We start from the raw sequence: 16,340 nt of genomic DNA on the forward strand, positions 1-16,340 counted from the left end.
AATTTAATGCGAAAATATATAAAGCAATTCTTCTGATTTTTAGCATTTACAACATGATAAATTTCACTATATCAATTCGCACTTATTGACATTCCTTACGCTTTGCTTCTTTGAAAACACTGATATCCATACACTAAAGCAGATTTGATTGGGCTTGGTTAGCATAATCAGTTTTCAATAATTTAATATCATAATACACACACATACACATTTGAATTCAAACTTTGAAACCCCTGATTCTATTCTCGATTATGTTGCTCGGTCTCGTTGCAGGCGCTTCGCTCAACACCGACATCAATCCGGACTCGGAGGCACAGATAACGCCTCACTCTCACGAAGATGACCTGCACGACGAGAAACTGCAACAACAGAACCCGGCCGCCAACTACGAGTCGGACGAAAAGAGCCCGACCGGTGATGGCACGGCCGGCGCTCCCCAGAAAAATGGAAAGCACGAAAATGGCAAGCAAAAGTCGGCTGGGAAGAAGCAGGAGAACGGAAAAGCTGACAGCAAAACCAACACCCCGGTGTAGGTACGACGCTGAACGAAATGGAGTTGAAAGGATTGTCGATCGGACTAACAATTGGGATGTTGAAAGAATTGTATTCTGAGTCGAAAAGATTTTTCGCTGCATTTTCATTGTAGGATTTTGATAGACGAGGAATAAGAATTTCATAACAAAAATTGGATTAGATCAAATAAACAACTTCCGGATAGATAACTATTTTCCAAGAACATATAAAATGCTTGTCATCATAATGGGTTTATCAAACATAACAGGTTTATCAATTGAGATAAAGGATACGAACAAATCAGTAGCTAAACCAGCTACTCATGATGAAACGTCATAAACAACAATTAAACAGTTTAGATGAAATTAAAGCGAAAGAAATAATGAATTACGATGGAGATACTTAACCGATGTACGTCCAATTTTTCACAAAGTGTTCCTTTTAATCGCAACAAATCCCACATTTTCGGCCATAAAACAAAACGATAAGTAAAAATGATTTCGCTTCGTTCTGTTGAGTCTCCTTTTTCCATAATTTTTCATTTCCATTTCTAGTCCGATCTCCATTACTCACTCCACTTCTAAAATTCATCATTTTTTACTGTCCATCACAAGTGACAGAACATCAGTAAGCAAAACGAAGAAAACCAGCAATGATTAATAAACACGTCCTGTTCGGTAGCACAAAACCCCAATGCGGCTTAGTGAGGGTAGCGAATGAAAACAGAACAAAACATGACTGGAATTCGTCCGTGGTCAGTCTGGACAATGGAAATCATTTTTTCAAATAGAAGTAGACAAGAAAAAATTCTTATTTTATTACTCGAAAAACGATGATGACGACGACGAGCTGCCATTTTTCACACTGACTATGAAAACGAAATTATGAAAGACGCTCAACAAAATAACACAAGCAAAACGAATGCAACCCCTTGAAATGGGAACAACAGCTGCACATTTTCTATTGACGTTGGAATAGTAGAACAAACGGAGAAGTGGAATGTACTTAACCATGAAGGATAACGAAAAGAAGGGCCTGATGATAGATGGGAAGAGCGCAAGCATTTGTTTTAATTTTAATCGTTCAACCATCCCCGGAGATAACATCTCCCGAAAAAGTCGATTGTTATTAAATTATATCTTAGTTAAACGAGAAATTTGCGTATTTCACAGACACAGATCGTATTTAATTCATTTTCCTTAAACAAAATAAAAACATCGTTCTAGGTTTAGGCACGTAGTTGATGTAGGTAAGCAGAAAAAATAACAAATCATTTGCACAAAGTGTCCATAATCAGGAGAGCGCTAACCGTAAAGTAGCAATCACGAAGTAGTACTAATATTAATAGTAATTAGGTAGTAAGTACGAAAATTTTTACTAACATTTAAGAACTGAAATCGTTTATTTAGAAAGATTCAACATAACCTTTTACTCTGGTTCTACGAAGAAAAAACAATGAGCTCTAAAATAACTGCTTCACTCAATAACAAAACAACAGTTGCCCTCCGATTGGTCGATAGATTCTCAAAATATTTTAGATATGTTTAAAATTTCATTTGACAATTTTCTCTAGGTAGTTTAGTTAAGCGAAATCCATGTGATCTGAGTTTTTTTGATTAGATTAGTCAGATCTGAGCCTACTTAAATACTTGACAAACGTCCACAAATGTACGTCCAAAACATATTACACTCAATCACAGATTTTGCTAAGCACTTTCCTCTACAACAGATCAGGTATTCAATGAATCCATGTCAATTTTATCCTCACATAATAAATAAGCATTTTTTATATCGACGGAATGTATATAGAAGAACAGATTACGAATAAAGTTTGTAAAACAATCTAGTGTTGCAAAACATTCTTGTGAAAAATCTGGAGACGCATGGTGTTCTTTATCAACTGGGCTTAAAATACAGGGTGGACCAAATAAGACATAACAATATTAAACACAAGTAACCTTTTTTGTAAAGTTATTTTTATCATTTCATAGGTTTTCTCTGAATACTTGAAAAAAATAGTCGAAGTTTTCTATTCTTGTCATTGAACAATTTTCATGATGCAGCGTAAATATCGGCAATCCTTGAATTCGAGCCTTCAAGATTGGTTTATCTTTTTGGGGCTTTAAGAATTCAAGTGTTACATATCAGCTTCAGAATTGTTATGACCAATAGAGATATCGACCCATATTTCTTCGAGAATGATGATGATCCGACGGAAACGTTAGAGCTTCTTGTGAAAAAAAAATAATGGAAAACTGTTTAACAACTAATAGTTTGGTAAAATCCAAACTTGTCGTTTCCACAAGGGTTACTGTGAACACTATTGGGCCAAATATAAACTTTCCGAATGGTATTTCAGAGATAACTTTCCAAATACAATTTCATAAATTTTAGATTTACAACTCTTTCGCCATATTTGACTGTATCCGGTAACTTTTTTTCCTAATTATATTTGAAATACAAATGAATGTCAACAAAACAGAGATCATTCGGCAGCTGAAGCTACCAGAATCAGGAATCAGAACAAATTGACTCAAATGACAGTTGCACAAAAAATCAAACTAAATAATTAATTTCAAAAGGTAATTTTTCAAACACATCGAATATTTCAATGATTCGAACTAAATTACCATACATAGTTCATACCAATAATATTAATTTAAAATCAATAATAAAATACGATATTGTGGCCCATTGAATTAGATCAACAGTTCAACAATATAAATAATTTACAATATTTATATTGTTGAACTGTTTTGAATGTTTGAATCAGGCATTATTTCTCGATAGGTGCTCAAGCCGAATGAATATCAACCAGTTCAGTTGTTCATTGATAGTGGTTGAAAATTGTTGACAATGCTCCGAAAAAAAATCATTACATTATTCGAAAGTTTGTAAGTGTTACTCAGCGAGTCTGATCGATGTGAAAGAGGTAATAATCAAAGAGGTGTGGTAGCAGTTCCCAACAAAGCGTATAAATTGTATCTTCAACAACTTTGGCATAACGTGCCTGCATAAATAAAATTGAAGAAGTTTGTTTGGCCTGCAACTAAAGAAACATACGAAATTAAATAGTATTGAGTCAAATTTAAAAGGTTTTCAACGTTTTCTTACATTGTCACACTAAATGACACATTTCACACAATAAGATTTGTCAAGGCCTTCAAAATAGGCTTCCGTTTCTGAAATGACCTCAGCATTCGAAGAAAATTTCTTTCCCTGAACCAACCTTTTCTGGTTCGAAAATAAATAATAGTCACTGGGGGCCAAGTCTGGAGAATACGGGGGATGTTGGAACAATCCGTACCGGAAAACAATCAATGTCACCGTTGCTACTACGTTTGGTTCTACAGGAGATATTCCCAATAACCAACTCAGCATTTTACTAAACGGCAAATTTTGAAATGGCGCTGCATATCAAAGGAAAAATGAAAACTTGTGAAACCCTATCTCCCAGAGTTTCTACTCGAGTTTCAATCTTCTTATAATCGTGGAGCTGCTCTCTCATTTCGTTGTTAGAGCGCTTTGGTTAAAAAAAGTGTTCAAAGTCTACCATGAATGAAATTCGATAATTAATCAACTTATTTTTCGATTCGTTACAGAAAAATCAACATCCGCTTCCGCGAGTAACGCCAGAATTGGAGAAACGTAAGTAATTTCGTTAGTTATTTGCTACTAATGTGTAAAATTTGACAATTCGATATTAGTACCAATTTAATCCTAATACCTAATTTCAATAGTAACAAATAGGTGCTTCTAAAAGTAATTTAAATGTTAGATGTAGTCCTTAAAAAGATTCGTTTCTATCTATTTTGCACGCTCTTCAACTGACTCAGTTAGTTTTAACTTTGGTTTTTTCACTTCTCTTCTTCTTTTTGTTCTCGGTTACTGTAAAAAAACAAAAATCAACCCAATCCAACTTCTCTAACTAACAACAGGGATTTAACCGACGACCATGCTGGTGCTGGGGATCAATTACTAGCAACAACCGTTGTACCTGGTTCTGTAACGGTGTCGGAAAATGACCCGGTACATGCAAACGAGTCCAGTACTAGAGTGTACAATACCACCACCGTTCCGATTCTACGTCCGAAGAACCTTCGCAATCCGGACCTGCTGCAGTCGGCCATTATCCAACGGGACCCACAGATTTCAATCAACAGTAGCAATTTTGACGGCAGTAGTGTCTACTCCGGTGACTCCTCAACGGCTGGCGATCCCAACCAGGTGGGACTACCGCTGGTAAACAAGAACCGGTGGATTCCCTCCCAGCAGCGGGATCTGCTCGAGCGACAAGCAAACCTTCTGCTATCAGGAGCTAACCTTAGACGGAAACGGGAAACGGAAATTTTCTAATCTTTTTTCGGTTTTCTCGTAGGGTGGGACAGAACAAGTAATGATTTCCAAAACATGATGTAGAGATTTCTATTCGACAGGGATACAGCGCGCTTATTATCAATATTTTCGAATAGCACTAGTACCGATTGATGGCATTTAATGCTTGTATAGCGTTTTGATTTGTTTTTATTAGTATTTATATTGCAATGTAAGATCACATGCATGCCTGACCGTAAGATATTTTCGAATAAAAAATAAACATATGCAAATGTGTGTGTGTGTGTGTAAATTATCTGTGCCTTCCTCACGTCTCACTACAAAACTGACAAATAGCGCCAAATCCAACCGAAAATGGTCCAATTCTGGTGGTGGTTATGTTTGAAATCCTTTTTCCACAATAACCATCGGTCTTTGTCCATTGATCCAGCTGCCAGTTCTTCGACTGCAGTCATTAAAGTGACTCTATTCAACAGCAATATGCTGCTAAACTCATAAAGGATTACTTCTTCTAATAATAAACTCTGCTATCTCTCTACACTTTAAAATTTTTCATCCTGCTCTGTTCACTTCCCTTATTAGATAACGTTCACACCAGTTTACACGACTGTATATCTAAGGTAAGAAACGTTTCATTCAGATTCTATGAAAACGTGAGATAAGTTTGGCTTCGTATGTTTCCATGTTCAAGAATTGAGCAAGATTAAATGTGATATCGCCTTCCTTCCACTTTTGCCGTTGCTATTTCGATGTAATTAAATCGAATGAAACGAGAGGATTCGTCACGAAATTCCAAACTAAATTAATTAAGGTTCCAGCACATCAAGCACACCTCGATGATTGTGTATAAATAAAATAACGATGCCCTTTGACTGGGTACGTACAATAGCTGCCAGGTGCCACCCACGGCCATTCTCCTCTCTTTGTATTCCGCTCACTAGGGAGGAGTTGAATGTCCATCCTGTTCGCAGCGTATTGGTCCCTAGCCAGAAGAACTACAGTCGCCGTGAGCATCGTTATCTCCATCGAGGTTCTCACTTTCCGCTTCACTGAATTGGTGTTAAGATTTGTTATCAACTTCTTGTGCGTTCACTCAAGCAGCTGGTGTCAGAGATCAACATCAGATAGGACTCGGTATGCATGTGTGGGAGAGTGATATTGAGAATCTCGTGCAAGGAAGAGCCATAAACAAAGAAATAATCGTTACTGCACTTGCTATCCGACTTATCCTGTGCAATGGATAGATAGCCCACGCTTGGCTGGCACCGAGCTTTGCACAATGACTGCTTGCTGATGCTATTGTGCCGCTACAAAACATAAGATTTAATGAATATGTTCGTCATAAAAGCGGAAATGCGGTATGACACTTCAGGCGATGCCACCCGGAATGGAATGGTGGAACGTGTCAGTCAAAATTGTTCGCTATTAGTTGATGAGCATGGTAAAGGTTTTTGCGGTAGCGGTTCCTAGATAAAATTATATCGTCTGAAGAACACTGACATATTCAGCTAACTTACAGTCAACATAAGGATACTAAATATGAATATTACGCAATCTGGTTGTGTCGCTAAGTTTTGGTGGAAAAGTTCTGATCAACCTATATAATCATCTTGCGATCATAATTGATTGTGATAGATACTATCATATCGACCTCAAGGTACCAAAGGTCCCATCATTTTTTCTGAACAAGGGTACGAGTTAGAAATTCAGGAAAGTAAACATATAGAATAGTGGTCATGTTATGAGCTCTAAATGAATCTGTGCGCCACGCCACCGCCGCTAACATTTTTGTTACGCCGCCGATTTTAAGCAAAAAAAAGGCGGGTGGGTAACGTCAGAGACATAACTGGATGTCGTGAATTCGAAAACAACTGACATGTTCCTTAACACTTCCGAATATCAATTAGTTGATCAATTGTATGAATTATGCAAGCAAGCATTTCCCTTTTCACATTTTTCGCAAAAACAAAAAAAAACTATCTTCACTTGATCTCGATTACTGTGAATTTCACACAGCGAAAAGTGCACAAATCTAATCAAACAGTTCTAGATCTGCACCAAACTGAGGTTTTTTACCTTAGATTTGCGAGCAACAAATCCTAATAGTTCTTTAGAAAACTTTTAGAGCCATTGAAACGGCTGATTTTGTATGATGCTCTCAACCGTTGTCCTCTTTTCCTTGTTTTTTCAACAATGCAAAGACTAGCAGCTGTGACGTAATCGCTCTTGTCGGAAGCGAAACTAGCTTTGCAAACGACACACAATACATCTGCTCGCAGTGGCGATAGAATCCAAACTGATCCAGTTTTTGTAAACAGATTTCTTTTTACGTGGCTTCGTTTGTAGCTTTGTCAGTAATGGGCGGTCCTAACGGTAATAAAAATAGCCGCATACAGAATTTTAATATTGATTATTTCATTTCGAATTTGCATAATTCATTGAAAGAAACTATCAGGATGCTGTACGGGATTCATTCCTGCCTTTCAGAAGGACCAAATTGTGGAACTCACTACGATATTAAGCACTGTTCGGAACATTTTTCTCGAACGATTTGTTGTACAGCTGCAGATATTTTCTTCTCTTCCTCAGAACGCGTTCTGACTGGCTGATGTTGACATGGGTCAAATGAGACAGGTTTTTCAATAGTGTACTATTGAAATACTTCAATGCTGTTGCAATACACGTTTAAGTTGAAAAATTTAGATTCTCTTGGTAGTTAGATTATATAAATCCTTTCGCAGATCACTGAGCTATGAGCTTTCAAAATACGAAAAAAAACAAACGCGTCTTATGAATTATCCTCTTTGATACTCGTTTATACCAAACATTTAAGAAAAGTTTAATTTTGAATTATTTGAGATTATTTCACACAACTGAAAATTTTATCATAAAATTGTGATCATATTTCCGATGGCATGTACTAAAAATTATGTTGATTCGTTAGATACAACAAGAGATATTAACGATAAAAAATTTATCACTCTCTCAGAGGGTACATTTTGAAAAGGCGCCCCATAGTAAAGTAAGTCGCATTCACGACAAAAAAACGGTCAGCCGGATTTATTTGATCCAGCCTATGGAAAATATGATTATCATTAGCGTCGATGAAAATTTTTCTTTTAGAGATGAATCAGCTTTCGACTGAAAGTTTCTTTCACAAAGAAAACTAGCTAACCTATAATGCTTCGAAAATATGATTTATTATTGGACATAACTTTTACTCTATAGCAGTATAATTTTTTGCAACATATAAAAAAACTACTAAATTGTAAGATTCTAACTAAAACGAAAGTGCTGTTTTGATGAACAAGACGAAACACAAGAAATTTCTAACCATTTATACCAAACAGCATTACTATCCAGTCAGGGTTCTTTTTTCATTTGTAGTTCAACTGACATTCTTTGTCGAAAGACGAAGCCGCCGATACACAAGATAATGTCATGGTTAGTAACAAATTCTAGCGAACACTGAAAATCGGTCCAGGTTGAGGCTTGAACAACAGACTTGGTAATTTTTAATCCTTTTAATTTATCTATTAGGAATATAAATAAGTTTGTGCCGTTATTTTTCCCGAAATTTGAAACTATATTGACAAAAATGGTTACATTTTTCAACATTCAAAGTATTGTCTCTCGCTAGACACTATTTTTTTCCTTCTTTCTGGCAATTCACAGATACCCATTGCATTAATTCGACCTGTTTGGTCGCAACCCACGAATCGATCAATGTTCTGACTTCATCATAATTGGGAAAGTGCTTGTCAGCCAGGCCATGCTGTATCGACCGGAAGGAATAGTAATAGGAACAGTATTGTCTGGGCTATACGACGGGTAGGGTTGCACTTCCCATTTGATCAATTCTAACTATGTTTTACCGACTGTGCAACATGTGAGTGAGCATTGTGATGTTGCAAAATTATTTTGCTGTGTCTATCGGTGTATTGTGACCGTTTGCCTTTCAATGCTCGGCTCTAACGCATCAATTGTCGTTGGTAGACCTCTCCCGTGGCCCTTAACTCGGTTGTAATAGCTCATTATACACCGAACCCAGCTGATTTACCTCCTAGAAGACATTAATACAGAAAACTGAGATTTTAAGGGAATTTTTCTGTTTCAATAAGTAACCGTTGAACGTTTACTTATATGTAGAATCATGTTCTATTATTTAAATGACTATTTTTCATCAAGACCTTAAAGCTAGAAAAATGGCTAAATTTCAGCTGTAATATCTTCACTTTTGAATACCATTAAAGTAAGCATCAAATGTGGAGTTGAAGTTTAAGTTCAAAACAAAATTATTGAAAAAAAATTAATTAGTGCTCATACGATTCCCTAGAATTTCTTCTTCGTAACCATTTTTGTACACTTAACATATGATATGACAGAAGCGCATACAAGAAATCATTCACCCGTTTTAAAAGTTAATCTTCTCCATCCGTGTAATGCAAATAGTTTGTCAAATTGAAGATGAGGTCATAAACTCATACCTAACCTAAATTCATGTTTTTGATTCCCAACTGTTAATCGCTTACCAAAGCTGTAATTTTCTAGCGAATTTTCCAACTAACATGGATTCAAATTCTACCATCTTCTCAAGCTGTGACCAGCATTGATACATACGTTCCGTCGTCCTTTAGATTACATCCTGTGTACGTCTTGAGAACCAAATAACACGGTTCTATTTCAGTGTTCGGTTTGACTGCTTGCCGGCACGACAAAAAGGGTAGCCTTCGTCTAGGCGGATCTTTTTGAAAGTGCTGTCATCATCCGAAAATCTTGGGTTTGCTCTAATCGTCCTACAAATACAGAGCCGATTGTAAGTGTTGCGTTGTGACTGTGATATGGCAAACTGTAGATTCAACAACCTTCAACGCATTCGCAATAGTATATGATTTCAAATATAGAGAGAAGAAATTTACGATAATTTGGTTGATTCCAAATCCCACATTTGAAATACCGAAATAGGAAGGGAAAGGAGGCTTTCTCCTGGACCCGAACCTGTTCAGGGGAAAGTCGAAGTTTTACAATTGATATATAATAAACTATATGAGAAAGGCAAAACATTTGGACTATGAAGGATTTTGTTATGTAAAGAATTTTCTCTCGACAATCCTAAATAATTGCGCAAATTTTTAGGTAAATACCTAATACCACCAAATGTCACTACAGGACTTACACACCTGCATGTTCTTCGGAGTAGACTTCGACATTTAACTTACTCTAAACAGCAAAATCCATATGGTTTATGCTCGGCGTACTCGTCGATCACATCGAACTCAAAATGAGCCCTGCAAAATGTTAGGCTATAAAAGAGCATAGTCTGAACACTTTAATCGCATTGTTTTGTCTCAAGCAACAATTACGCCAACTTATGGTGCGAGAAGCTCGAGTTTTCGCGATGCTCGAGCAAAATTTTGTCCTGGTGGCCACTTACGCCGATCTCGTTTTCGTAACTAAAACGCAAATTTCAATATAAAATAATAGATATGATGTTGCACAAACATCTTTGAAATATCATTATCATATATTCTCATATCAATCATACTATCATATATAATACTGTGGTATTCTTCAAAATAATTTTCTTCGATTTTCAAAAGAATTTCCGAAATCGGTTTGTTCGACCATCTACTGATGAAAACTATCAATTGGAGAAGATTTGAGGTCGATTTAGGAAATTTTTTTTAAGTTTTCAGTGATGATATAAAATTTTTAACACACTTTACCCCATATTTCCGGATTCAGAAGTCGGATCCAGACGAAATTCAGGAATTACGTATGGGACCACATGACCTTTTATTTGAACCTCAAATAGAAAAGTTATGCAATCACTGTGAAAACCGACTTTTGAACCGAGGCCCGGAGGGCCGAGTGTCATATACCATTCGACTCAGTTTGTCGAGTACGCAAAATGTCTGTATGTGTGTATGTGTATGTATGTATGTATGTAACATTTTTTTACACTCACTTTTCTCAGAGATGGCCGAACCGATTTCCATGAACTTTGGTTTAAATGAAAGGTCTTGTTACCCCACACAAAGTTCCTGAATTTATTCGAATCCGACCTTCGGTTCCGGAATGCAAAAAAATGAAAATAAATGCACTTACTTTTATCAAAAATGATTGAACCAATTCTTACAAACTTAGATTCAGATGAAAGGTACCATTGTTCTTTACAAAGCTCCTGAATTTTATTTTGATCCGACTTCCGGTTCCGGAGTTACAGGGTGATTAGTGAAAAAATATCTCATTGTTGATTACTTCCTCACTTTTATCAGAGATGGCGTGACCGATTTCAACAAACTTAGAATCAAATTAAAGGTATCATAGTCTCATAGTCATCGGTAGCAATTGTTTCTGATTCCGGAAGCACTGGAAATAAGAAGTAAAATATTTTCTAAACACACATTCCAATCGGTAGTCATTGTCAGTAGACGACCAAGCATTATTTTGGTTTTCTTGTTTCTTCTTGGGTTTTTGATGAATGACCGAAGATTGTAGCCATAGACTCAAAAATGGATCCCTGTCACTTTTCTCGAACCAACTTCGATTATACCGGTTCCCAGATTCCGGTTTCGGAAGTATATCTTTTCGTTCCTCAGAGATGGCCTAACCGACCTGAGTACTGTTTCGCTCTGTAGGTTATACTAGTATATGGACAAACCTTTTCGTTTTTAGAATCAAAGAAAATTATTTTGAAGAATACCAAACATTTATATATGAGAATATGTGAGAAATGAGAAAGACATCATTACACCATTAGGTGGATTAAAACAGGTTTTTTTAAATTCTGTCTTCGTTTTATATCAGAGCTCTAATTTCTAAAAAGTAAAGGCTTGGTATTACATCCCTGTTGTGAAATTTGACCTTCTGTTTCAACAGACTTCGCAGCTGATTCAGAGAGTACAGAACCATTGCATGGCTGGTGCTACGATCCTATTGACACTACGAATCCTTCCAGGTCGAAGTTCGAACATACGACAACCGTCAACCAAGGATAACTCCAACTCAGCTCGCTTCGATGGAAACATGAAGAAAACTTGTTCCTAAATTCCTACGCTCTAGTTTTTAAGTTGGATGCGAATAAAGCAACTGTACCAATCAATAATCGAGCCACTTCAAATGAAAAAAATCAATTTCTAAATCACAAATACTTGTTTCTGAAATTACACCACAAAAGGTCCCAACTGTCAATTATTATCCCTACGTGACAGTGACATCTCATCCCGTCACTTAGCAGTAATTGCACTAAATCAAACTTTCTATGCGCACCATCAGATTGTTCCTAATCAGCCATAAAGATAGCATCGCATTGCTAACCACTGTGCCATCACTCAATCAAATCACTGAATGAAGTAAGACAAATGTCGCCGAAATAGAATACCTGTGGATACTGGTTGACTCTAATCTCTGCAGCACCCCGTAACAACAACCGCTTGCCGTTGATTATGATAATGATGATGATCATCCTTGTGTACAAAGTCTATCATCCTCACCACAGACCGGGAATTTTTATTTTACTCTCTATCACACCCACCTAACGTATTCCACGTGTTTTTTTCTCTTTCTACATTTTCTTCCGCTACAGAAGCGACACTGAAAGCGCCGATTTGAAGCAGCCAATTACCAAGACCCAACGGCTAAAGGTCCTGTTTGGAAGAAAACGAGCGGAAGGTTTGGCAAGAGAAGGGGAAATTGTCGATAATGAGCTCCCAACGTCAGCTGCTGGCGGAGGCAGCGCGAACCTAGATGATCACGGTACCAAGGATCCCGGCAGCGAGCTCAAACTGCGCCAGTCAACTGCTTCCAAGGTTTGTTAGACGTGGCCAATTACTTGATTCTGCTTCGCTAGTTATATTCCCATTGCCTTGGTATTATTTCCTTCTGTTCCACTTACCACCATTGCCAGTGCCGTTACCGGTATTGTATCCTCGTCGTTACAGACACCAAGTGAAAGAAACTGGGACCAAGTATTTGTTAACACCGTTGTGTCAAGTGGAGCTCGGGTCGTAGTCTGGTGACGGGAGAAGAAGAATTCAATCAACCGATTTAAAGCAATTGTGATGAAATATTGTTACGAAAATCAAAGCGTACCCAAGCCAGTATGAATTTCGTAATTTGAAGTTTATTTCTCTTATTTTTCAACAACATGAAAGCAGGCCGACCCTTAGTTACGACCCAGTTTCCTCATTCTATCCAACAAACGACAAACACACCAGCTTGTCGAAATCAGATGCGAATTGATTTTCCGTTTTGTTTGATTCAATTTTCCCCCGTTTCCATGTTTCGTCCACAGGCTGACGAGCCCTCGCTTGTTTACGCCGAGCTAGAGCTAAAGCCCGCTGAGCACAGCTATCTAACGAAGCCCGAATCGACCGAATACGCGGAAATCCTGTACGTCCAGAAATCGGAAGCGGCTGCCGGTGGCGGTGACGCTGATGACAATGGCCCCGCTGTGGTCAACGAGCCATCTGCACTAACCAAACCCAGTGAATAGGACTACTGAAGCATTGTTTACGAGGTTCGACGTGGTCATTTAAGAAAAGGTTAGCAACCGTCAACCGGAAGAGGAAAACAACAGCCCAGAACAGAAAATGTCCACGTAGATTGCAAACAGAATTCTCTACCATGTTAATTTTTCACCTCCGTTGCACGCCGTCCATTTTGCAAAGAAAAAAGAATTAATAACGACAAATAAGACTGCACCCTCCCCAGCTCTACATAATTTTTACTGCTTTTTTATGAAATTTAAATGTGAATGAGCTCCAAACTGCTTTCTCCACTGAGCAAGAAACAAAAAAGAAGTCAGCAACCGAAAAGTAGAATATAGAATATGAGCAAGCATCGCTAATGGATATGTTATTATGATTAATGTATATTAAGATGTATTTCAACTTAACTATAAGATGCTGCTTCAAAATGTGCTTAAGAACTTTGTCCATTTTATTAAATTGTCCTTATATTGACAAAGTTTCAAATTTTTTATGTTTCAAAATCGAATATGAAATCTTAGTTCATGGAACAATAAAGATGAATTGTGTTTTAATCATACATTATGTAAGAAAAAATCTTTTCTGAAAGAAACACCATGACATTTAAGGTCTGTTACACAAGGAAGAAGGTGAGGTTTTTGATGGTAGGATCATAAATATTCCAATTGAATACTACCCGAACTACCTGTGTTGGTAATTCAATGCATAGGGCGCTGGTCTTACAAGCCAGTTGTCGTTTGTTCGAGCCCGGACCTACAAGGAGTCTTAGTGTTAGTAGGATCGTAGTACTAGCATTGCAATGATTCTATACGCTAATTAAAACAGAAAGGCCAAATTCCACAAAAGGAATGAAATGCCAAGGCTTTTTGCATTTTACTATCTGGATATTGCTCGGAATCTTGAAGAAACCAATCGTTTATCGATATGAGTTCCACCTACGCGAGGCGCATCAAGGCTGTTTTCTGTGCACTGTTGTGAAAGGAATGAAATAATCGTATTCTGCGTTAGCTGGAACGGAGGGGAGGAGGAGGGTATTTCATGGTAATTCGAATTAAAAAAGGATTGAATCATGAAATCGTATGTATGTATACATGCTGCATACACTTGTATTGAATAAGTTGTTTACGATCATTGCACATTGCTTCTATTCTGGTAAGAGCCTCGACACACTTAGGTTGCTGTCAGAGTGAAAGCGTCACGCGAAGCGTCGAGGCGCGTGTGGGAGCTAGTTCCATTTGATCAAAGCAAACCTGTCAGAGTGAATGCGATGCGAAAACAATACATTGCATTGAATCGCTTCGCTTCAGTCCACGTTTCGCACTCACTCTGACATCTACCTTAGGTTGCCGTCAGAGTGATCGCGGTAAGCGAGGCGAGGCAAAACGTTATGATGCGATGCACTGTTATCGCATCGCGTTTACTGTGACATGCTTGCTTTGATTGAATGTAATAAACTTGCACGCACGTGTGGACGCTTTGCAAATCGCGTTCACTCTGACAGCAACTTTAGGCATTAAGGTGGAGCCATCCTATTGCGTTCACTATTTTATCTCTACTGGTGTATCCGTATACTCTATCAGTTTGTTTCAAAATGGAAGGACTTTCAGCAGTACAACGTCAAAATACTATGCGCAAATGGTGCACAGAACCCGGACTGATAAAGCTAGTAAAAATAAAAAGATTTTTTCATATATCACGTCTAAAATATGTATAGAAGACATGGACGAAACGATTTGTTTTTTTTTAATTTGAAGCGGTTGAAAAGTTCCCCGTTTCTGATTAAATTTATACTGATTCGGATCAAATGTATGTATGTGGCTAAAAGAGAAAAAAAAACAATTATTTTCTCACAATTTTTCTTAATTTTAGTTCCAAGCTTAGTATCAAAGTCAAAGAAAAGACTTGGCATTATGTTCCTTTTGGGGAATTCGGCCTTTCTATTTCAACAAACATAGCGTACAGAATCATTGCATAGCTAAGAATCCTTCCAAGTCGGGGAACGAACATACTGTTCACGTTCCGACGCGAACAGCGCATTTCAAGTTGGTGCGTAGTTTGCATTCTGCAGATGAAAAAGATTATAACTTGCCTGATACCAGACCCTGTCAGCTTGGAACGATCTCAATCTTCAGTTCAGCAACGCCATCGCACGGCGTCTCGTTCAACATGTCATGTCAATTGTATGGGTGCACAGCCCTGCTATTTTGGCGCGCACGAATTTGACATTTCTCTCCTCTACTTCTATGTATGAGATTCGATGCGGACTCACCTGAGGGCGACATGCTGGCATAAAAGGATGTTGCCAATGATTTGTTCGGGAAATGTAAGAGCTGGATATCTTGTTAATATGATGTCTTTGCTGATACTGAAACCACATCCAGCGCGACAACCAATGAGCGAGCATATGTTCTAGAAACAGTATATTCTAGAAAGAATCAGGGAATATTCTAGAAACAGTAGGTATATAAGCAGTGCTATTTGCTATCATGAATTCATTCGTTGTAAAATCTTCAAACTGTTAAAATGGAAAGTGAATATACATAGTTGTGAACAAAACCCAGCCAGTGTTCTCAATAGCCTTCCAGTTCTGTCCGAGCAGTCCATCCAAAGAGAAGTTTAGCAGTTTTTACAGTCCACTGACGATCGAGTTGTTGCTGTTGACGGATTTGTAGAATCTAACCGCCCTTTCCAGGGTTAGAACAGTGAAAATTCAACCCATAAATGCCGAATCAGAACACTCAGCCATTCCCCTTCCACGCTTCAAGCTTGAGCGACATCGTTTCCTTTTCTGACGTATCAGAACATGTCAGTCATGTCGCAATAGGGCAAGCGTCTCCATTTCGTCTCCAGAGTCCGAAGCGGTTGTGACACATACGACATCTATCTTTTAAGACCAGTATCCTATGAATTGATTGCCAACTCGGGCATAGTATGAAGTATCATTAATAAAATGTATTATTTTTTGATTTCCGATAAACAGAAGAGTCGGAATCATGACAG

General features: G+C 37.8%; 2 protein-coding genes across 13 annotated transcripts in view; one reads left to right on the forward strand and one right to left on the reverse strand.

Moving 5' to 3' along the window:
* Positions 1 to 13,802, forward strand: part of LOC131435491 (fasciclin-3-like) — a 132,855-nt gene extending 119,053 nt beyond the window's left edge. Inside the window, exons 8-10 of one of the 3 annotated variants that reach the window (XM_058603433.1) lie at positions 4,116 to 4,161; positions 12,437 to 12,659; positions 13,145 to 13,802. In XM_058603433.1, the coding sequence (XP_058459416.1) occupies positions 4,116 to 4,161; positions 12,437 to 12,659; positions 13,145 to 13,345 (470 nt within the window). In that variant the 3' untranslated portion in view covers positions 13,346 to 13,802. Of the gene's footprint in view, positions 1 to 273; positions 2,356 to 4,115; positions 4,162 to 4,451; positions 5,125 to 12,436; positions 12,660 to 13,144 lie in introns of those variants that run through there. The other 2 variants (XM_058603434.1, XM_058603435.1) reach the window with 2 other exon arrangements.
* LOC131435488 (uncharacterized) overlaps positions 1 to 16,340 on the reverse strand; it is a 682,557-nt gene that overhangs the window by 355,033 nt on the left and 311,184 nt on the right. The gene's annotated exons all lie outside the window — the stretch shown is intronic.

The sequence above is a fragment of the Malaya genurostris genome, chromosome 3 (genome assembly GCF_030247185.1).
Source record: "Malaya genurostris strain Urasoe2022 chromosome 3, Malgen_1.1, whole genome shotgun sequence".
NCBI lineage: Eukaryota > Metazoa > Arthropoda > Insecta > Diptera > Culicidae > Malaya > Malaya genurostris.